The 25,475-nt window shown below is 34.7% G+C and overlaps 1 protein-coding gene across 1 annotated transcript in view; it reads left to right on the top strand.

Moving 5' to 3' along the window:
• The window catches only part of LOC126880659 (leukotoxin-like), a 48,440-nt gene extending 28,125 nt beyond the window's left edge, over window positions 1-20,315 (top strand). The window contains exons 2-4 of the mRNA XM_050644712.1: window positions 19,701-19,850; window positions 19,941-20,057; window positions 20,202-20,315. Of these exons, the coding sequence (XP_050500669.1) occupies window positions 19,701-19,850; window positions 19,941-20,057; window positions 20,202-20,239 (305 nt within the window). The 3' untranslated portion in view covers window positions 20,240-20,315. The remainder of the gene's footprint in view (window positions 1-19,700; window positions 19,851-19,940; window positions 20,058-20,201) is intronic.
• Window positions 20,316-25,475: the final 5,160 nt, after the last annotated feature.

Below are 25,475 nucleotides of genomic sequence, written 5' to 3'. Positions count from 1 at the left end.
TGGCAGTTCTGTGTCGTATCTTCTATCCATCCAGCATTGTTGTTAAGAGCAGCTGGCGTGAAAAGTTGATTTCCCCAAAACTCATGAATTTCTTCTTGGCTTGGGTAAGTCTTATCGACACGTTCTACAGTGGAATTGAGTTTTCGATAGAACGCCTTTTCAGAACTTTCAAAAAGAGCATTGTCGCTTTTGCGGTTGTTACTAACTTTGTACCTCCTTAGTCGTCCTGAATAAACGGAAAGCTTTTGTTTTAATGTATCCAGACACTGATGGGCTGTGTTGTTTTCTGGATCATATCTTGAGTGTCTAGTCTTGCGGTAGTCAACATTATTTCTTCAGCTCTTCTGATGACTTTTCTACTTGTTACACCTCGTATGTGTAAAGTCCGTTTATGTTATCCAGATTTAGCCATACGGCTCACACTCCCTCTAAGGGGAAAATTGACTCATCCCAGATACCTACGGTATCAAAAGGATTGAGCTCTGGTGGGACTCTTTCCGTGTTATCGAGCCCTAGGTGACTTGGAATGCAGGTGTATCTCCCAAAAATTTTCGTACACTTCTGGCCGTCGCGAGAAGTACAGCTTTCTGCATGGTCTTATAAAGATGTTCATTCAGACCCAGCTTTTTGATGCTTTCGAGGAGGGTCTTCGGAATGACTCCAGTAGTAGACATGATAATCGGTATTGTCTGGGTACTTTGCATTCTCCATTGCCTTCGTATTTGAATTTCCAGATCTCTGTACTTGGCGATCTTTTCAGTAAATTTACTACGTAGATTATTGTTGTTAGGTATCGCCACATCAATTAGTGTTGTTTGTTTTGTTAATTTATTAACTAGTACGAGATCTGGTCTATTATGTGCCACTGTTTGGTCTGTGAGCACAGTGCGGTCCCAGTATAGCTTGTAGTTGCCATCCTCAAGCATACTCTCAGGGACGTATTGATAATACGGGAGATGGTCCGTTTGGAGAAGTCCCAGCTTGATAGCTATCTCCTGATGAAGGATTTTTCCCACTGCGTCATGCCGTTCCTTGTATTCAGTTGCAGCAAATGCCTGGCAGCCCCCTGTAATATGTTGGATGGTTTCTTGGGCTTGACATCCATATCGGCATCTGTCGTTTTGAACCTGAGGGTCATTGACGATATATTTCAGGTAATTTCTGGTTGGTATAACCTGATCCTGAATGGCCAGTAATGAACCCTCCGTTTCAGGGAACATCTTTCCTGATGTCAACCAATAGTTCGACGCTGTATTGTCGACATAGTCTTGGCCGACCTCATTGGGATGTCGCCCGTGCAGAGGTTTACCCATCCAGGTGCGCATTTTTTCGTCTTTAGTGAGGTGGTTTATGCGCATTTCTGGTTCCCTCAGTTTGATCGGTGTTGTGTCATCTACTGCGCAAATAGCGCGATGTAGAGTAGATGTCTCAGCTTGCAACTGAAAATAATTTCTTAAATTAGCAATTTGTTTATCTAATTGCTCAGCTATATCCATAAGTCCTCTTCCTCCTAGATTCCGTGGTAATGTTGTTCTTTCTACTGCACTTTTAGGATGGTGTTTTTGTGCCTTTGTGAGGTGTGTTCTTACTTTTCGCTGAAGATTCTCTATGTCCGTTTTTGTCCACTTAACAATGCCAAACGAATAGCTAAGCGCGGAACATGCGTAGGTGTTTAGTGCCTTAAACAAATTTCTACTGTTAAGGTGTGAGCGAAGCAGCTGTTTTACCCTTCGCATAAACTCTGTAGTTATCTCTGTTTTCATTTGTTTATGGTCAATTTTCCGCGCTTGCTTTACTCCAAGATATTTATACATATCGTTTTCACCCATGGCCTCGATGTTCTGGCCATTTTGCATATCGAATCCTCCGGGCTGTACTTTTCCTCTGACTATATTTAAAATACGGCACTTGTCTAGTCCGAAGTGCATACTAATATCATTAGAAAAAGTTTCTACAGTTTTTAGCATCTCATCTAGTTGGTTTCGAGTGGAAGCCATTAATTTCAAATCATCCATGTACAATAAATGATTAAGCTTCGCCACTACATTGTTGTTATTTTTGATGCTAAAACCTGCGTCTGTGGAGTTCAATAGCTGAGATAGTGGGTTCATAGCTAGACAGAACCACAGAGGACTCAACGAATCTCCTTGAAACAGGCCCCGGCTGATTGCGATATTTTCAGTTTCGATGTTAATTTCACCAGGTATTTGAAGGTGAATTCTAGTTTTCCACTCTGTCATTATATGCTCTAAAAAGGTCACTATATTATCATCGACTCTATATATTCTCAATATATCTATAAGCCATTCATGCGGCACTGAATCAAACGCCTTCTTGTAATCAATGAAGGCAGTAAAAAGATTCCTCTTTTTGGAATATGCCTGGTTAGAAATGACCGAGTCGATGATGAGTTGTTCTTTGCAACCCATGGAACCCTTAGCGCATCCTTTCTGTTGAGGCTCTATGATATTGTTCAGAGCACAGTGTTGATAGATACGTCGGGCTACACAGGATGTGACCAATTTATACAAAGTTGGAAGACAAGTAATTGGGCGGTATTTGGCTGGATCTTGGGTGTTATTTTGATCCTTCGGTATTAAATAAGTGGTACCCTGAGTTAGGAATGCTGGTATATCCTGCGGATTAGAAATAACATGATTAATTAATGTTGATAAGCATTCATGAACACTCCAAAACTTCTTGAGCCAAAAGTTTTGAACTCCATCTGGTCCAGGAGATTTCCAGTTATGAAGCTCTTTGATGATATTTGAGACTTCTTCAGTAGTGAAGGGTTCGTAAAGGGTAGCAATGTAGTGTTGGCAGTTCTGTGTCGTATCTTCTATCCATCCAGCATTGTTGTTAAGAGCAGCTGGTGTGGAAAGTTGATTTCCCCAAAACTCATGAATTTCTTCTTGGCTTGGGTAAGTCTTATCGACACGTTCTACAGTAGAATTGAGTTTTCGATAGAACGCCTTCTCAGAACTCTCAAAAAGAGCATTGTCGCTTTTGCGGTTGTTACTAACTTTGTACCTCCTTATTCGCCCTGAATAAACGGAGAGTTTTTGTTTTAATGTATCCAGACACTGATGGGCTGTGTTGTTTTCTGGATCATATCTTGAGTGTCTTGCGGTACTCAGCATTATTTCTTCAGCTCTCCTGATGACTCTTGTACTTCTTACACCTCGTATGTATTCTGTGACTTGACCAATATCCCTACGCAGCAATTCAATCTTTCCGAGCAGTCTTTTTTCCCAAGGTGCAATTCTGTTACCAGTTCTTTCGTTATTAGTACCCCGTCGTGTTCTGATCTTAACGCCCATTACATTAGCAATTGCTGTTGCTGCACAGTAGATTAGCATGTGCAAATATTCTAATGTGTGGGCTTCTGCGACATAATTGGGTAGGACTTCAGTGTTCACAATTTGTAACAGCGCACCTAGTTTCTTACAAGAGTTTATTCGTGGTAGCGGTGGTCTGCTAAGTGGGTTTGTTCCATTAAACTCCTGTACCGCACGTGCCATTTCGCTTACTAGGTTCTCACGTAACTCGTTGTTTTCCTGCTCTGTATTGTCAGGTTGAGTTTCTTGTATGGCAAGCTCAAGAATCTGCTCATGAACTTCAACAGGGACTTGATCTTCAATTACAACATCGTTCTGAATCTCTCGTTCGACTTCGCTTCTGATGGTATTGCGTCTAGTCTCTGGGATAAGGTTGTTTCTTATAATTACCCGGTATTGGTCCGATACTCGTTGCTCCGATACTTGAATATCTGGGTATGTCCTGCAAAATTCGGCATACAGCTGTTGTCGGTAGCCGATTGTTTCTTGACCGAGGTTTGTCACCTTGTAGTAGAGGCGCAAAATGTTTTCATTAATGGACACAGTCCATTTCATGCGCTGCCTCGGTCGTCCCGCTTGAGTGAGCGCCGGCTGATGATCCAGCGCAGCACCTTCGGCGGGTGGAGCTCTTGTTGTTGTTTGGCTCGCTTGTGGTTGTGGTTGTGGTTGGGCTGTAGCTGATTGTATGACAGGGGCCCGCCTCCTCAACACCCTGCCACCGACGTCCCGCATGCTGTCACGTCCAGCGCCGGCTCCAGACGTGCCCTGACGATCCCCAGGCAGCGATCCTAAACATAAATTATTAATCTCCATTCTCATGGGTGTGCATTTTATACCTACTGCCAGGTGTCAGTTTTTGTTCCACGGCAAGTATTCCTGCTACTCTCTGGGTATTGGCGCTACGAATACCCAGAAAGCATCCCCCATTCGCAGGGGGCCGCGCCTGATAGAAGAACTGACAAAAAACTCCCACAGGGTCCGTTTATTATTATTATTATTATTATTATAAGGATTAATTACTGCACATACAGATATGCTGCACCAAGAACTGAAAAATTTTGTTTGTACCAACTAACATGCATATAAACAACTTAAGATTAAGCTAACTTATTATAATTTAAATAAACTTGAAATAGTAATGAGAAAAAGCAACGTTTGTATTAATAAACAAAGTTTAAATCTTTAGTAACAATATGTGTGTAGAATGATTAATTGTCTTTATGAACTATTACTTTTCCTTCTTTATTACATGCTTCATTTATAAAGTAAATTGCGCTAACTATAAAGGTTAAAAATGATATCAATCAATCATTTATTTACATCAATCGACTTTCAGTACTTAACTAGATACATTTAATCTATAATAACAAATACTAATTTTCTGTCTTCTCACGATCTAGGCTTATATACTAGAAAATACAATAACAAATTAGTACCTAATACTGATTGGAATTTATGACAGCAAATTTCTATACAGAGACGGATTTTTCAATATTTAAAAATCTTACTGTCTGTCTTCAACATTTCTGGTTCTTATCTGAGGCTCATTAAACAGTTGTTCAGCTGCATTTTTGACTTGGGCTAAAGTTTTCCTGAAATCCGGGCCTGGTTTTTTTCTAGTTTGAATAAATCAGTTGATTGGGTGGTAACATAAATTAAATATTTGTTCAAAAAAAATGAATTTTTGTAATAAAAGTTAATTTTTTTAAATCTATGGTTCACTTTACCAAACTTTTAATAATTATTCATAGTCAAATTTGATTTTTTTATAAAAAATTAAGTAATCGTGTGGGGGAAAAATAAATAAGCCATTTTATTTGCCCATTTGTCTTATTTGTAAAATTCATATTAGAGTTTTCAAAAAGCGTATACAGGGTGAAATTTTTTCTAAGACCCAAACGAACTAATTTTTTAAAGCCGGACCTGATTTTTTCTAGTTTAAATAAATCAGTTGATTGGGTGGTAACATAAATTAAATATTTGTTTAAAAAAAAATTAATTTTTCTAATAAAAGTTAATTTTTTTAAATCTATGGTTCACTTTACCAAACTTTTAATTCATCGTCAAATTTGATTTTTTTATAAAAAATTAAGTAATCGTGTGGGAAAAAAATAAATATGCCATTTTAATTGCCTATTTGTCTAATTTGTAAAATTCATATTAGAGTTTTTAAAAATCGTATACAGGGTGAAATTTTTTCTAAGGCCCAAACGAACTAATTTTTTTAAAGCCGGACCTGATTTTTTTCTAGTTTGACTAAATCAGTTGATTGAGTGGTAATAGTGTAATGATTGACCAAAATGAGAGACACATCGATCTGACCGTTCAAAAATTATGACGAATACAAATTTCTGTCAAAATGCGAAATTCGCCCTGTATATTATTAAACAATGGGAGCAGACACTTTTTAATGGTCATTTGTTATTCCCCATAGGAGCCTCTATACGAGGTAGGAGTGTGTACAGTTCCTCATGACTCACCCTGTATTGTTTTCATTGTTAGAAGTACTTCTCTTTCCTTATGCATACGTCTCATTACTTCTACGTTGGTAATTCTATCTACCCATGAGATCTTCAGTACTCTTTGGTACATCCACATCTCGAATGCCTCAAGTCTCCTCACGTCAATTTTCTTCAGTGTCTACACTTCCATCCCGTAGTATAATACGGCTAGCACATAGTACATCACAACGGCGGATCCAGCAACCTTTCAAGGTGGGGACAATGAAATAAATTTTTTCTCGTCACTGGCGTACGCAGGATTCTTTTTCGGGATGGGCTGTTATTTTCTTATTTTTCATGTACCATGTCCTTTCAGAACGTTGGTTATCATCATAGCTATCTTAATTTTATATACTGCCATCCTAAATCAACCATGAAGTTCTTCTTCGTCCATCCTGGACTGCGTTTGCCCGCTATTTTTACTTGAATAATATCTTGTAGTAACCTATATTTGGGTCCTCTCATTACGTGTCCGAAATAGACCAGCTTTCTCTTCTAGGTCTGGATCCCGCGTATGAAAAAAAAGTTGATTAATAGCAAGCTGAAAATTTGTTTATGGCTTAAGGGTGTCTAGTCGGACAAACTTTGATATACCGGAACACTTGAATAGGGGCAGTTTTAATTGTGGAATAGGTTAAAAATTTGGAATGGTCAGACCACGAAAACGGCACATGCATTTTGTCCGACAGAACAGACTTAAACTCTCCGAACAGAGATTAAACTCTCATGCAAAAATCAGACTGCTATTTATCACCAAATGGGCGTTTTAATGAGTGGAACATGTAGAATATGTCAAATGACAGGAATAATGACAGGTGATAAATAGCAGTCTGATTTTTGCATGAGAGTTTAATCTCTGTGCGGAGAGTTTAAGTTTATTCTGTCGGACAAAATATAAAATAAATGTGCCGTTTTCGTGGCCTGACTGTTCCAAATTTTTAACCTGTTCCACAATTAAAACTGCCCTGTTCCAGTGTTCCCATATATTAAAGTTTTTCCGACTAGACACCCTTAAGCTATTAACAAATAGCTTATTCTTGATGCTTTTTATTGAGAGAATGTCTTTTTTATTAAAAAAAAATATTCAATAAATACATTCTTCAAAACAGTGGTAAATTCTCTATTTTATAATTTTATACTTATATAAATATTACCCTTGCAACAAAAGTACGCACATGCTCTTCCTATACTTCCAACGAAAAAAAAATGACAACCGTGAAGTTCCCGCAACCATTTTAACACGTAAAACGTAATACAATCACCTATCATTACATAAGTACTGATTAGATAAGAAAAATACCAACCCAAACACCTGAAATTCCCCAATATCGTTAACAAATGGCCGTAGAAGCATCAAGGTGGGTAAAATAGCGACAAGTCAACAATTACACTCTGACGTCGACCATTAATTATAACCTAACCTGTGGTTAGGACTTAACAAGCTGTCACAAGTAGATTGTTAGCGTTTTATTTATGAGAATTTAAACGTAGACTCTAGTGCCGGTCAAGACGAACTCTAATATGGCCGAGAACAATATCATCACATTTTTATTAAATTAATAATCGTTTTAACATCGTTACGAAATAATTGAGCGTTTAAGTGCAGTAAATTAGAGCGAAACGATCCACAAAAACGATCCTAAGCAATCAGGTAGATTTTATTTGACAGACCAGTTTTAAAGATACACAAAATATCATCAGCATTATCATCAACGCTATATTTAAAGTTCATCTTCTTACAAGTCGCTTCAAAATGTTTTTTTAATCAATTTCTAATAATATATATGTACTGTATACATTGTATTTCGTCACAAGTAGGTGCTTTGTCGTTATTACTTCTTGTCATAGGCATCTTGCTAGATGTCCAGAAGGCTTTCAATCGAGTCTGGCCTGCAGGCTTGATCCCTTCCTAAAAGTTATACATTCCTATCTCTCCAATAGGACAATACGCGCCAAGAACATTAAACAGTCCTCAGTACCATTCACTCCATACGCTGGAATCACACATAGGGCTCAATTATAGCTCTCATACAGTCTACAAAAGAGATCTACCTCATCTTATTAGATTCGAGTTTATCCTGCTATATACTCTCCTCATGTACCTCTGATGGAACGCTGTCAAGCCGAATTTGTATTCTAAAGAGCTCCAAACCAACTTGATAAAATTTGATCAAAATAAATGGAGAGTTACACTTAACCGTTTCAAAACACCGGTTATCCTCTTTTTATACACTGGCACTCATCGATACGAACTACAAAGAGGAATGAAACCAGATAGTGCTCAATGAAAAAAGACTCCATTCAGAACCTTGGTGTCCTATTTGGGAGTTTAGTAGAACTCTCAACTAAAAATGATCTCCTTCATCTATTTCTTAAGGTGCTTTCTCCCTTACTGAAGGTTGGCTATAACTACAGTAAATTGCTCTCTATCTTGAGCTGTTATTAGTATCGAATATGTGCATGCCTGTCCAGTCTCTTACATTCTTCAACCAGGAGCATTTTCTTCTTCCTGGACCTCTTTTCCTTCCACTTTCCCTTCCATTATGAATCGTAGAAAATTGAATTTTCTCCTCTGTAAATATGTCCTACATCATTTTTCTCTTCTAAAATTTCTGTTATAAATCAACATCGCACATAGAACAACATTGATGATGCAGAGGTAACCTGTAGTTAGGACTTAGACTTAGTGCCGGTCAAACGATCCACAAAAACGATCCTAAGCAATCAGGTAGACTTTATTTGACAGACCAGTTTTAAAGATACACAAAATATCATCAGCTATATCATCGCCACTATATTTTAAGTCCATCTTCTTGTCGCTTCAAAATGTTTTTTTGTAAATAGTTTCTAATACAGTATTGTAGAAATTACGTCATCACAAGCTTGTGTTTTGTTGTAATTACTTCTCATCATCACCGAGAGTGTGAGGATGAATTAATTACGACATCATGACCTTTATTTCACAATCCATCTATGAATATGGATGACTTACCATAGGCACCTTTTTAGACGTCCAGAAGGCTTTCAATCGAGTATCGCATCCAGACTTGATTGATAAACTCTACCTTGCTAGACTTCCAACTCTCTTTCTAAAAATGATGCATTTCTATCCATCCAACTGGAGAATCCACGTCAAAGTCACTAACCAATTTTTAGTATCATTCTCTTCACAAGCTGCAGTTCCCCAGAGCTCAATTCTAGATCCAATATTATACACATTCTACAAAAGCGATCTCCCAGATCTTATAAATAGATCCTAGACTATCCTGCTACATGCTGACGATACTGCAAACATCAGGTACCGCTGATTGGAGGATCCTACCCCTGAGCTACTCCGGCCCCCGGAGTAGCTCAGGGGTCCGGAGCCGGAAATTTCCGTCGATTTTACCCTTCATAATTAGCTGCAGCAACTCGTACTTATCATTTCGAAGTATGTACCCCAAATATGCTCTCTTTCGCCTTTTAATAGTGGTCAAAAGTTCTCTGTCTCTTCCCATTCTGTGCAACAGTGCAACACCATTTCGTTCGTAATGTAATCGGTCCATGGTATTTTCAAAATTCTCCTAAAAAGCCACATCTCAGAAGCTTTCAGCTTTCTCATTAAGTCAACATTAACAGTCCAGGCTTCGACACCATAAAGAAGAATAGAGTGGATATTACATTTTACCATGCGATATCGAATTTGCAGATTGATTCTTTGGTTACTCAGAAATTTCCTTATGTTAAAAAAAAATAAAGATAATGTAATACGTACTAAGAAATGTTTAATTTGAAATTGCCATCTTTCGTTGGTTTGGAAGAAGAATGTCACAACTCAAAAATTGCCATTTTTGAGGTTTACCCTCTAACCAACTCTAAATATTAAGGAAAAATTGTCAGAAGTTACACTAATATAATTTCCGCTAGATGGCGACTTATGACAGTTTGACTTTGTCAAACCCATGCATTACATTTTATGGAAGAGCGGCGCAATATAGTTGTGTTTCAGTTGTTGTGGAAGTTTCCACGTGTTTTTTGGAGAACAGTGTTACAAGTTAAAAAAGGAACGTATTTTTTTTGAGAATTAGTGTTTAATATTTAATGCAAGACAGTTACATTTCGTCTTAGGTAAGTATTCCTTATAGGATATGTGCGTTTATATAGAATTATGAGCAATACAGTAACATTTCGAACAAATTTTGGGAAAAACTGTTCCAAATGCTAATTACAGGTAGAAAGGTGAGAACAAGAAAGGTCTTTCTATTTATATTTCAATGATAACAATGAGCTCTTTAATATTGTAAACGATTTTACCTCCAATTTTTTACCTTACCAAAATTATAATGAAAACTAGCACATTAAAATATTAAATCGTCGATCCTGAAAATTAGAACTTTTCGACTTGTGACAGTGTTCTTCCAAACCAGCGAATAATGTCTTTAAGAGGTTGGCATAAAATAATTGCAGTTCATAACTCCCTCCCAATACCAAGTGAAGTGTATAACATCTAACATCAATCTGTACATAAAGCTTCCAGTTTCTAAATGTAATTAGCTATCTAAGTTTACATCAACCGTGTCAAAGGTATTTGATAATTACATCTAGGTGTCAACTCTTGAAGGCTAAACCTCATTCCTCATTCTTGCATGAATATCAAAAAGCGCATGAAGCGAAAATTACCCCACACCTTTTTTTCACACTGTCTATTAATTAAATATTTTCATCGGTAATTACAAGAGAGCTAATTATTGGTTATAAAACAACAACGTATTAACACGAGACTATAAAATGTAATTGTTTTAAGGTAAAAAGACACGAATGATTGATTTATACTTGTTGTGACAATGTTAGAAAAAGACTTACTGCTACTCAATATTTCATCACTTGTTTTACAAGAGACATTAAAGATAATGAATATTTCTAGAATATATTAATATTTTAAAAAGTCCTGGACTTTTTTGCATATTATGTTACACTGTAATATAAAGACTGTTGCAAAGTAGGACGTTGTAGTTGTTTTATCCTTGAGGAAGATGTTTTTATATCAATTACAAATACTTTGCTAATTTTTTTCCTTGAGTGATGATAGGATTTATAAATTTCTATTACACACATACAAGTAGTTTAGACACCAAGTACCTCCTGATATTTTTACATATAAATCTTTCATGTAATACAAGAACAAGAAAAAAAATCAAAATATTTATTAATTAATCAAAATAAATATAATAATTATTATATTTTTAGATATTGTAAGTATTTATACAAATGGATTTATAGAGTCAGATTGTGTTTATACAGATGGATCCAAATTCACCGAGTCTACTGGATGCGCCTTTTACCATTCGAATGAAAATCTATCCAAAAAATTTAAACTTTCAAATCAAATGTCTAGTTATACTGCTGAGCTCATTGCAATTCTTCAAGCTTTGAGGTATATTAATATCCATCACAAGAATACGTTTATTATATTAACAGATAGCAAAAGTTCGGTAGACAAAATAGTACAAACTAAATTATCAAGCACGTCATCAGTAGTTATTATAAAATTTTTAGAAACGATCCAGTTACTTACGAATACAGGTAAACAAATTTCTTTGGTTTGGATTAAGGCTCATTATGGAATTAACGGAAATGAAATAGTGGATAGACTTGCCAAGGATGCTACTACAACAGGGGAAATGATAGAAGAACCATTAATGCCAGTCACTGATCTTCGACAATGGTTTAAGAAAAAAACAAATGGAGCAATGGCAACAGGAATATGATACATCTCTTAAAGGTATAAGATGTCATGATATCCAACCACAAATTTATAGAAAACCGTGGTTTAACGATACTACAAATCGGCACATAATTAAAACCTTAAATAGAGCAAGGAACAAACATGGTTTATATCCAGTCCACAAAAATAAACTAGGGTTGGCCACTTCTCAAAACTGCACTTGCGGGGAGTTGGGTAGATTAGAGCATGTGATTTTCGATTGCGCAAACTTCCAGATGCTGAATCAACAGTTGTACAATAATCTACAAACAATAGGAGTTACTCTCCCCACCAATTTAAATTCCATTCTATGTACACGAAATATAAATTTGTATAAAATTGTTTATAACCACTTAAAAAATATGAGAATTGATATTAAAAAAAAATCCAAAAAAATTTATAAAAAAAAAACAATAAAAAAATTTAAAAACAATAAAAAAACACAAAAAATCACCAAAAAAAACAAACAAAAATCACAAAAAAGGCCTAAACCTCCGAGGTGTTGAATAGGGTTTAGGTCTTAGCGCTGAAAAAAAAATATTTTAATATCCATTAGTGGTTTAGTGTAAGTATTTAGTAATATTGTTTAATATTAGTATGTATTTTTAATGTAATGTATGTAATATATGTTTGTATTTATTAAAATATAATGTATTATTGTGTTTTCAATTTTATCAATCAAAGGCAAAATAAAAATTAAATTAAATTTTTTTTAGTAACGCGGGCACATAAATTTGATACACCCTGTATATTGATCTGTAAATATTTATTAGAATTTAGTTTGGATGTAAGTGGATTTCTCTTTTAATGAGTTTTCCGATGAACCATTAAAGACTTTTGTGAATAATTAAAGTGAAAAGGACAATGTATTTAGGTTTAAAATGGAGAAAGTTTGTTTACTACGGAAACTATAGAATCCACAGCTGGATGTAATTATCATTTTCGAGAAAAGTGGTTTTAAAAGAAAGTTTGGAATTTTAATATCTTTGTTCAACAGGAGTAAATGTTGTATAGTTCCCCGAAAGTAATTAGGATGGTCGGAATAATTTTGAAAAGGACTGTTTGTTTGTCGAATGGAAAAGATTGTTTATGATTCTTGGCAAGTTGGAAGGGGAAAAGTGGTTTGAATGATTGAGAGAGTTTGAAAAAGAAGTCATTATGTTTTTGGCATCGCTGAGGAGCAGTTCGACGTTTTCGTGGATAAATAGTTAGCAAGTACCAGTGGCTGTTTGATAGTGGAGAATAGTGTTGAAAAGTGGAACGAGAGACAGATCAAATTGAGACGAAATACCTCTTTGATTCTGTATTATTGTGAGAAGGAGAGCAGAGAATTTTTGGAGTTTTGTTTGAATCGAGTACGTGTCAAAAGAGGCCCGGCTTGTTGGAGAATTGGTGCTGGTATGCTGATAGTTTTGAAGCTGGAGAACGGAGAGGGCTTTGATGAGTAGCCTTTAACATAGTCAACGAGGGAGAGCTGTTTTGGGTCACGAGAAGACATCAGAGTGAATGAAGAAAAAGGTCAGTCAACTTATGTGAAAGATATTTTTATGTTCAGAAACTAAAATTTTGAGTAAAAAGCATATGAATTAAAATTCCAATATTTCTAAAAGTAAATAGGAAGTATAGCTAATCTTGCGAATACATAAATTTGTTTTGTTTAGTTTGTTTTACCAAAGTCATCGGGAACAAACCGATAAATTGTTTTTTTTTAACTATAATAAATTTAAGTGGTAAAAATTTCATTCGGACATCTGTGTTCACAGGTTTTTAGATTCGATAGATTTTAGAGTATTGATTTTGATAAATAAAAGACAATTCTGTATTTTTATTTTAATATTTTGCTTTATTTCTTTTCCCTATTTTATCCCGATTAGGATCAACTAAGAGATACTGAACCCACGAGAGAAGATAAGTATAACGTGAGATAATTTGGATTTTTTTTTAATAGTATAAAAAGGCACCCTGAGATTTTTTATTCATTTTTATGTATGATTTGCGACAATTAAATAATTAATCAAATAAATAATAATTAATATATAATTAATAAAAAGCAGATCATAACAGTATATAAGTTAAAATTAGGAAATTGTGTCTATGAAAAAGATAATATAAAAAAATTTTGAGCTGGCCCATTGGTTCAAACCAAGGTCATAGGTCTAAACACACACACACACACACACACACACACACACACACACACACACACACACACAATTATATTTTAAAATGAAGTTAGTTTACACCCTATCAGAGATAAAATATCTGACCGTTTATCACAATCGGCCTACCTTCTATATTTCTTCTATGTCTGGCTAAATTATTTCCCTTTCCGAAGAATTCTTTGGTCTTTCTTTTTTCCTTCATCTACTTGGGGTCCATCTCCAGGATCTAATTGGCAACCTCTCACTGTCCATACTTCTCATGTGGCCGTGCCCAGAAAATTGTTTTGTCTCTATGGTATCTGTTAACGTTTTTTTCTATATACACCAAAAGTTATTCTCTATTACTAAGTACATTAATTCGGTTTTTGTATACTCTTTCTTACAGCCCAGACTTATGAGCCGTATCTAATCGTTTTTGTCTCTCTCTTTTCTCGTTCTCAGTCGGGTAAATATGCATCAATGAATCTTAAATAAACTTAGATTGCTTGTTCTTTATTCTGACAAGATAGTCTTCCACATATTGCTTTAAAATATGTAATATTATAAAACCTTGTCCCCTAGTTTACTGGCAATTTGGACAGCTGTACCATTAGATACTGTTTGGTATTTCCGAAATAAAATATTGTATATTGTTATATTTCTATTTGATATGAAAATTAAATTTTGATAATTATAAACAGGATTCAATTTAATATAAAATATTTTCAATTTTCTCAACCACGGGCATATAAATTTAGAACAACCTGTATACAACAAATTGTTATATTTAATTTTAAGAAGTGAAATCGATAATAGGTCATTATCGTTGTTCGCGGAAGGTTCGATCATTAGCCGATGCTAAATAAGACTTAGTGGAAGTAGATAATAGATCATTAAATTTTGTAATTAGTAGAAAGTAATTTTAGAATGGGAATTAACTATTTTTCTTTTGAAATCCATTAAGCATATTTAGAAAGATTAAAAACTGGTTTTGAGGAATACTGCGAATGAGAGTTGGTGGTGGAAGTTTGATTTGTGAATCTGGAAGGGATATTTAGAAAGTAGGGGAATGAATGACAAATAGAGATCAGAATGTTTTGAGCTGTCGAGAAGTGAAGTCCAGTAGTAGACGGTAGTGTACGGAGAGTGAGAAAGCCGGTGTAGTTCCGTGAGTGTGGAGTATCTATCGTGGAACGAGAGGTAGGCCAGGTTGAGAGTAAAAGAACCTCCTTGAGCCAAGAGTTCCCGGTAGCTGATTGCAGTTTCGAAAAAGGTAGAACACAGCATCACGACAGAAGCAGGAAACGAGAGCTATACGAGCTAGTTTCAGAGGAGAACATTACTGGAAGCCAGGACGAGGTTTTGATTGCAGCCAAGGATAGCAGGAAACGGGTCTTGTGTGAAGACATTCTCAGTTCACCAGAAAAAGGTCAGTCTCATTTGTTTGGACATGAATGTATGGGTTTTTCGTATTAAATACCACATTTAAAATTGAAGAAACATAATCAATAATATCAGAAAAGCTTCATCAAACTTAAATAGAATTGTTGCTAATAAATCATAATAGTTAAATGTTAATAAAAACTTTCAATTGGAAACCAAAAGGAAATAAGATTCCCATGTGTAAATGTTATGTTTAAGAATAATAAGATATAGCAAATATTAAGCAGTGATTGCCATTTAAATAAAATAAACAATATTTTGATTACAATTGTAACCCATATGTGTGTATTATTTTACTCTTTTCTTTCCTATCCCGATTAGGAACCATTGAGAAATACTTAGAAGCCACGTATGTAAGTAATTAATTTTATAAAAAGCCCTGAGATTGAAAACATATTGATATGTGATCTGGTAAATTAATTAGATTATTATTAATGCATTGATTAAATTAAATGACATATAAAAATATTATCTCATATCAATAATTAAGATCACATCAATATTTATTTTTTACTATTGCCACTTGATCTTTCCATCGAATTTATTGTAACGTTTCGATTCCGATCTTGTACTTTTCCATCTCATTCGCCAACTCTTCCATTTTACCGGCTCTTTATAAAATCTTAATATTCCATATTCCTATTCTTGTTAGTTTTTACTTAATTTGATTTTTTTTGCACTCTCCAAACTTTTCCTCACTCACAGCCAATTTTCTTTCGTTTTTTACCAGTTGTTGTATTCTTCCTTAGTTTTTGGAAGTACAAATTGGTTATGTTTGGTATTTTCGCTAATTTATCTTCTGTACTTGGACTTCTCATCTCATGAGAGATCTTTGACTAACTGTTCTAGCTTTATCTTTGTTTTTCTGTAATTTACTGTGTTCTTCAATTGTTTTTCCCATTGTGCACATGTCTTTTGCCTTTTGCTTTTTTTATGAGTATCTCTACTTTCTTCATTAATGTAGCGGTCATTGTCCACGCCTCTATTCCATACAACAAAACTGAAAATACATAACATTTGAGAAGTCAGATCTTGAGAGAGGTAGGGTGAGGCTGTTAGAGGTGATTTGCTTCATGCAAGTGAACGACGCTCTTGCTTTTTCTATTCTTATACGTATCTCCATCGCTTGATCCCACCTTGAATTAACTGTTGTTCCTAAGTAAGTGTGCGAATCCACGTGTTCAATTTTTTGATTGTGTAATATCAGTTCTCTTGCTCGTTGTTGAGTTCTGCTTACTACCATCCATTTAGTTTTTGTGATGTTCAGTTTGAGTCCGTATTGTGCACTTGTTCTTTGTATCTTACTCATCAGGCAATTTAGCTTCTCTATGCTACTCACGATAATCACAGTGTTATCAGCATACCTTATGCTATTAATTATTTCTCCATTTATCTTTATGCCATATGTGCTTTCCTCTAGCGCTGTCTTAAATACGTCTTCCGAGTATATGTTACAGAGAATAGGAGACAATAGGGGGCCCTGTCGGACTCCTTTCTTGATCTCAATTTTATTGGTCAATGTAGATCCTACTTTCACTTTGGCTGTTTGAGCCCAATAGAGAAGCTAGTGTTCGAATGTCTCTGTAGGCGATTCCGATCTTATGGAGGACTTCTATTATCTTTTCGTGCTTTAAATTATCGAATGCTTTTGCGTAGTCTATAAAGCATATTATGTACACGTCTTTGTTCATATCTTGAACCCTCTCTACTCTGGGTATAGAGATTTTTGAAGAGAAGAACTGAATAAAGATGGGTAAAATAAATGATAAGAGATTTAAGACAAAAGAAGAGGGGCTGAGCTCAGAAGGAAAAAAAATCAAAAGGGCAGAGAGACACTAAATCTCAAGTATGAGTATTCGGGCTAGCTTCCATACACCGAATATTGGCTTTAGAGATATAAGAAGAAAATTTGGTAATGAAATGATAGTAACTAGGAAGAAAATGAGACTATTAATACAAAAATGGAAGGAAAATAGATAAGAATGCTAGAGATAAAATAATATCGAGTTACAACAAAGAAAGAAGAAGAAAAAGGGCGCCAACTCGAACGAACAACTCGGCTCTCAGAACCAAGAAGTTGGACAGGTTCGAGATTTTGAAGTAACGAACAACAGGAACTCTATGACACTGGTTACAACCACCTGAAATACAAAATACTAAATACTGATCTTGTCTTGCTATGTTATATACTGGTAATACAGACTGAAATAAAACACCAACTTTAATACATACAAATATATTAATAATAAATATTAAATGTTAACACTTTACATATAACGCAACGTAATAACAGTGATAGTGGATGGGGAAAAGATAAAATAGGACCGCAAAGGCCACTCAACAAGCAATTATCCACTATCACTGGCCAAGCAAAAGTATTAAAATCAAAATCCAAATCAAAAGTCCGTTGGAATAGCAAAAAGGTCTATATAAATGAGTTGGTCAGTGACTCTTTATATATTATACAAAAAAAACCTACTAGACGTATTCCCTATTTTAAAATCCGCGACAAAATTTTACAACCCGATTCCCTATTAAATTTTAAGATACAATTATTTATGATTATTAAATAAGACCTGATTTTATTTATTTTAACTAACTCCTACTTATACTGAATCAAAAAGAAAAAAAAAACAACGACCTAAAACCCTATCTATCACGCAAATATATGTACTCTTCCTAATCGTATGCATACGAAAAGTTTACAATGTAGCAAATATATCTTACCCAAAAGTAAATACAGAAAAAGTAAAGAAACTTAGCTTTTACACAACAGCCGGTTAAAAGTAGGGTTGCAAGTCCATAGAGATGAATTCTTTTGGTACGCTAACGCTGGTTGGCTGCTGTGGTGAGTAAGTCCTACTGCAAGGTCCTGGGTGAAGATGCTGGTTGTAGTAAAATCAGGTATGGTGTATTATCCAACAGAAACAGCCCACTCTAGGGATAAACCATCACAGAGTGGCTAGCAATCTAACTAGTACATAATTAACGTGATAGAGTCACGTTGTGTGACTAAATAACTAAGTTACGGGATTGAAACAAGGCAGGCACGCCGGAATATCCACTTCTGTTATGTGAAGAAGTCCAAAGAGATGTTTAACTTTGGTTATCTAGTTTTGTAGATGGGATTAGCTGACGCTTGATTTCCTTCTAATTATTTGATTTCCATCGAAAATTTGTTTCAATCCCGTCACTTAAAAGTAGGAATAACCTTACTAGCGGCGCTCCATCCGCCCTTCGAGCCGTTTCCTGACCAACTGCTGTTCAATGTTATCGGAAATCGATTCGTATCGATCCGATAGAAACATGCGCGGTGCTTTCCTCTTGCTTCGCTGCAAAAATAGGCACCTAGGCGATTAAATAGGCGTCTCCAAAGAATTTTCTAGAGGGGTATTTTTAATGAAAATTAATTGAATGAATTGAAAATCGTAATTAATTTTAAATGGTCCGTAGCATAACTGCTACATTCTCCCTTATCTCCAGCAAAAAAAAGGAAAACTCCACAAGTTTCCTTTTTTTTTTCCAGAACTAACTGACGCTAGGGCGAACCTGAGGGTGGACACGGTAAAGGATTAACGTTGTGGGATAAAAACATAATGATGGTAGGCTCAACAGTCATACTATTTGCTGAGGGGACGGAACAAAAATCAGGAACGAAGTCATACATAGTATAGAGGCCACGCGAGATATATTAAATCATATTTGCAGAAAGTATAGAACATAGAAGGGATGTGTAACTGACCGACATAGGTAATTCAACAAGATAATTTACTTTAATTTAGTAAAAATAAAGATAGAGAAAAACAAATAATTACACGTTAATCACTTACATTCTAAATATAATTATACAACCTTATAGAGTATGTTAATCTTAAACACTACTTACTATCTACATTCTCAGTTGTTAGTAACCCATCATTAAATCTAAATTACAGGTGTGTATTAACAACCCCTAACACAATATAACCAAGAACCATACACAACAATCAACCTATCAAATTTACCCAACATTGATACTAGAGCGAACAAATTCTACTAATCACCCGAGAATTCAATGAGGGACTAATTTATCAAGACTAGTTGAAACTACATTACTACAAAGCTAAACATAAATAATGATATGGTTCTGGATATCACCAACAACTAAAAATCAAGGTAAAAGATAATCCTTAACATCTACTCTCTTGAGCAGTGATAGGAAGACACAATCTAGGTAAAGATACTAGCAAGCCCACTATACTCATGGTATAGGGTATGCAAAAAGGTAAAGATACTGGCAAGCCCGCATCTACTCATGGTAGAGGGTATGCACAAAAGGTAAAAGATAATAAAAATCCTAACTGTAATACCTAAACTGTACTATTGACGTGGTCCAATTCTTTACTCACGACAAGCACAGAGAAGGACAGATTCTTAGGACTTTATAATAATCAAGATAAAGATAAGATATACATTCAATCAGATATAGATAAGAGATGCAGTCATCAAGGTAAAGGTACGAGATAAACTCAAGGTAAAGATAAACTCACTTCAGGTAAAGGTAAACTCACTTCAGGTAAAGGTAGAGATAAACTCACCTCAGGTAAAGGTAAAGATAAGCTCACTTCAGGTAAAGGTAAACTCACTTCAGGTAAAGGTAAAGTCACTTCAGGTAAAGATAAAGATAAACTCACTTCAGGTAAAGGTAAAGATAAGCTCACCTCAGGTAAAGGTAAAGATAAGCTCACTTCAGGTAAAGGTAAACTCACTTCAGGTAAAGGTAAAGTCACTTCAGGTAAAGATAAACTCACTTCAGGTAAAGGTAAAGATAAGCTCACTTCAGGTAAAGGTAAAGATAAGCTCACTTCAGGTAAAGGTAAACTCACTTCAGGTAAAGGTAAAGTCACTTCAGGTAAAGATAAAGATAAACTCACTTCAGGTAAAGGTAAAGATAAGCTCACCTCAGGTAAAGGTAAACTCACTTCAGATAAAGGTAAAGTCACTTCAGGTAAAGATAAAGATAAACTCACCTCAGGTAAAGGTAAACTCACTTCAGGTAAAGATATGTTAAAACTCAAATCATTTAAAAGATAACAGCATAGGAGATGACAACCAAGTTAAACAGACTTACTTACTGCTGAATATCAGAACGATCCAATTCTATATGACACATTCTAATTTCAACCTAAGAGACACTCTGGGAACAACTTATAGATATTAATGTATTTCTGAGCCAAGTGAAGTGCACAAGTCCGGGGTGATCAGTCCTGAACCCACGCTAGATCCTGACACAGTAAAGTGAATGTAACAATTTATGGGCATGGTCCGTACGCAACCATACAAGACCATAAATCAAAGATAATATTTTGAAATGTGTTCCTAGTTATCCCTATAAATACTTATTTTACCCAGAATTCAAGATGGGGAAAATTCCCATTATCCATCCTGTACTCCTATGGTATGTAGTTTGGACTTTCAAGAGACAACTAACAGCAAAATGAACAAGTCCAAAACTAAGATATTAGTCAACATTAAGATAAGATAATATAAGATAAATGGCACAACAACAGATGTTAACTAGGTAAACAAAATAAATAAACAGATGTTATACCTTAACGATGCCATTATAAACAACTGGGAAATAAACACGAGAATGAGATAAAATGTAAGTAGGTAAAGTTTAACTTACTCTCTGTCCTCAAGTTAATGTTGTGAGTGGATACCTATACCAGTAATGTTTATTTGTTTGGTCCAGTCGTGAAATCCGTTGAAATGTACTGCTACAACTTCCGATAAACCTAAAATCGAAAAAACTTTTAATTCAAGGTAGTGATTCACTTTTAATACTACTCCGGACTTGTAAAATAGCTACATTCAAGATATTTTCAAATTTTCAATTTATTTATTATTAATTCAAAATAATTATTTGACCAATCAAAACAAAGCAATCCATTCAGTCAACACAGTATACCATAGCAAAACAAGTTTATTCAAGATATAGATACAAGATACTGTCCAAAAAAAAATTGAAGTATAAACTAAACGTTAAAATGAAAATCTAAAAACACAGGCACTGAAACCACCAAGGTAAAACCAAAAGTTAAAGAAAATATTTTTAAAGCCAAAAATGTAAAAGAAGCCACACGTTGGGTCTAGCCAATTGAACCCTCTCTACTCTGGGTATAGAGATTTTTGAAGAGAAGAACTGAATAAAGATGGGTAAAATAAATGATAAGAGATTTAAGACAAAAGAAGAGGGGCTGAGCTCAGAAGGAAAAAAAATCAAAAGGGCAGAGAGACACTAAATCTCAAGTATGAGTATTCGGGTTAGCTTCCATACACCGAATATTGGCTTTAGAGATATAAGAAGAAAATTTGGTAATGAAATGATAGTAACTAGGAAGAAAATGAGACTATTAATACAAAAATGGAAGGAAAATAGATAAGAATGCTAGAGATAAAATAATATCGAGTTACAACAAAGAAAGAAGAAGAAAAAGGGCGCCAACTCGAACGAACAACTCGGCTCTCAGAACCAAGAAGTTGGACAGGTTCGAGATTTTGAAGTAACGAACAACAGGAACTCTATGACACTGGTTACAACCACCTGAAATACAAAATACTAAATACTGATCTTGTCTTGCTATGTTATATACTGGTAATACAGACTGAAATAAAACACCACAATCGTATGCATACGAAAAGTTTACAATGTAGCAAATATATCTTACCCAAAAGTAAATACAGAAAAAGTAAATAAACTTAGCTTTTACACAACAGCCGGTTAAAAGTAGGGTTGCAAGTCCATAGAGATGAATTCTTTTGGCACGCTAACACTGGTTGGCTGCTGTGGTGAGTAAGTCCTACTGCAAGGTCCTGGGTGAAGATGCTGGTTGTAGTAAAATCAGGTATGGTGTATTATCCAACAAAAACAGCCCACTCTAGGGATAAACCATCACAGAGTGGCTAGCAATCTAACTAGTACATAATTAACGTGATAGAGTCACGTTGTGTGACTAAATAACTAAGTTACGGGATTGAAACAAGGCAGGCACGCCGGAATATCCACTTCTGTTATGTGAAGAAGTCCAAAGAGATGTTTAACTTTGGTTATCTAGTTTTGTAGATGGGATTAGCTGACGCTTGATTTCCTTCTAATTATTTGATTTCCATCGAAAATTTGTTTCAATCCCGTCACTTAAAAGTGGGAATAACCTTACTAGCGGCGCTCCATCCGCCCTTCGAGCTGTTTCCTGACCAACTGCTGTTCAATGTTATCGGAAATCGATTCGTATCGATCCGATAGAAACATGCGCGGTGCTTTCCTCTTGCTTCGCTGCAAAAATAGGCACCTAGGCGATTAAATAGGCGTCTCCAAAGAATTTTCTAGAGGGGTATTTTTAATGAAAATTAATTGAATGAATTGAAAATCGTAATTAATTTTAAATGGTCCGTAGCATAACTGCTACAATCTCGGCAAAGCTGGATAATTACCTGTAGACTAAAAAGTGCTTGTTTTGTGCCAAGAGCATTACGAAACCCAAACTGCGAATATCCAATGTTATTCTCCCATGTATCTTTTCGTCAAGATATAAGAAATTTGACCTGACGCTGGTGGGATGTCCCTACCGATTTAGTATCATAATAAATAGTTGACGTTACTAATCCCTCAATTGTCTTTGCGAGGGGTGGCAATAGTTTTGGAACAGCTAGTAGGGCCGTACTTTATATTATTTACAGAACTGACTCGTTACCTATCAATGCAAATAAATTATTAAAATTAAAATTTCTAGACAATGTATTAAAAATTTTGTTTACTGTAGACGAATTCGTTTAGTCATCTGAAATTAACTTGCTTGGAATCAATTACAAACGATCACAAACAATTTTTATGTCCAATGCGCTCATTACGTGAATTTTATGGAGTTAGATTATAATGTGTTTTATATCGTTTTCACTTTAAACAAAATGGACTTCCGATATAGCAGCTTTCTATTTTTAAATAAAAAAATTAAAGAATCATTAGAAAGAGCATTAGTTAAAGATAAGATGTACCTCTAATTATTATTCTATTCGCGGTGTGCAAGTACTTGGAAGGGGAAACGAGAAACGACCCTGCGCGAGTCGCGGAGAAATATTGCAACTATCTTAAATAATTCATATTGTCAATTGAAATTGTTAAATTGACGTATATTTCATACCTTCTGTCAATGAAGCAGAAAAATTATATATTGCTCCACAATATTGATATGATATGCAATTATTATATAAAGGTAAATTTAAATAATTTTATTTTGCTTGCTGTACTGCATTTTAATAACTAATTGTATTTACTACATACAATTGTTGACGTTTTCATAACATAACCTGAATCTTATTTTTTCTTCTTATTATTTTTTTGGACTATAGCCTTGACAATTATCCAGTAACCAGGACTAATATAATTGGCCAATATAATTAAAAGTGCGAATTTTAGTATAGAGCGTAGAAATAGGGGTCGCTTTGCCGAACTTGCACGGTCCCAATAGCTTTATACATAATTCTCGTGCTTATAGGTATTTAGGTAAAATTAAGTATCATTTATTTATCCAGAAAACATACATTATGGAACACTATGAAAGGGTTTGAGAAACAATTTGTTATAGACGAATTAGCCAAACGTGATGGTCATAATGTATTGCGATTACCTCCTTACGACTGTGTCTTCAACCCCATTAAATTAATCTGGAGCCAACTTAAGGAAAGTTTACGGCGAAACAACTGCTGTCCCAAATTTAGTAGCGAATCGGTGTCACATGTTGTAGAAGAAATAAAAAAGATTTCCCCAACACTGTGGCAAAATTTACAGAACATTAACCTCATATATTAAACCAATAATTATAACATTAGATAACGATTCTAGTGAAGATGACAGCGATAGTGACATAGAGTTGTAATTTGTATTTATTTTTTTCCGTCTAAACTTCAAATTTTATTTTTCTATGTTATTTTCTATGATATTTTTTATTATGTTATCTTTTTAATTCTGATTTTTGCTACCACTCTTTTAATCTTTTATTGTTATTATCATTAATTTCCTTAATTTCTTTAATTTGTTCATTTCTCTTATTTCATTGTACATAAACCTATAACTACATAGATATAAATACGTAATAAATATAATGATATGATATTTAAATTTATATTTATTATTCCAACCCCATTAAAATATTATATCTACTTGAAGACTTGAATTTTTTTTGTTAAGGGGATGGGTACGAACTTTCGGCTTTAAGCCGTTACGTTATTACCGAGGGCCGAAAGTCCCTGAAAACTTCTATAATGTTTATTTTAATTAGTTACAGGGATGAAAAACTAAGAGAAAATTTAGTGTGATTTTTAATTTCAAATATCTCATTCAAAAGAATCTTTTAATTCATTCCAAGGGACTTTCGGCCCTCGGTAATAAAGTAATTTTTCATTCTGCGTTTAATTTTTTCAAAAATACTTATATATGAGTTTTCTCAGGATTCGAAAAAAATTATTACATTTAAAACACATTGAAAATTTTGACAGGCGTCAAAATTTTGCATTTGTTCCTTTCCCCTTAATTTTAGCGAATCCGCTCCTGGAGGGTTTGTTGTTTGTTATTATGATACTAAATCGGTAGGGACATCCCACCAGCGCCAAGCCAAATTTCTTATATCTTGACGCAAAGAATATCTCTATTTCATACATCCGCATATTTTGGAAAATTTTTGCTGAATCTGAGTCTGTCTCTGTCAGTAGTGTGTATTAATCACTAATCAGTCAAGGAAGTTAGTTTCGATTAAAAATCTAATCAAGTAGTTGTTAAGACGTCGCTCTTATTAAATTAATACCCTTATCTCCAATGATCGATACGTTCGTGTCGGGTAAACATTATCTCATTAAGTATAATTAAGCTCTTTATAGAAAATTGTGAAAGGCCAATTTGAAATTTATAAACACTTTTAACGATTAGCGCAACCTTTAGTTTTTACAGATCTAACGCAATACTTCACTTAATTGGTTGTTTTCTAATTATTTAGATATAGTAATTATTTCCATAACAGCTTGTATCTACTGTTTGATTTAACCATTAATTAAGTTAGATTTGTCTTCCTATTTTTGAATATTATGAGAATTATGATAAATATGGGAATTTCCATTCTATAATAATACCTAACATAAAATTTTCCCACGATCTTTAAAGGCACAGTATTTAGTCAAATTGCAGATAGGATAGATGAAGTCAAAGAACTTTTGAATCAGCTCTACCTTTCCTCGCTAGAAGGGGGATTGAAAATAAATATATCTAAAACCCAGATGA

The sequence above is a fragment of the Diabrotica virgifera genome, chromosome 2, assembly GCF_917563875.1.
Source record: "Diabrotica virgifera virgifera chromosome 2, PGI_DIABVI_V3a".
In the NCBI taxonomy this organism is placed as follows: domain Eukaryota; kingdom Metazoa; phylum Arthropoda; class Insecta; order Coleoptera; family Chrysomelidae; genus Diabrotica; species Diabrotica virgifera.
This window is presented reverse-complemented; position numbering and strand designations above follow the sequence as displayed.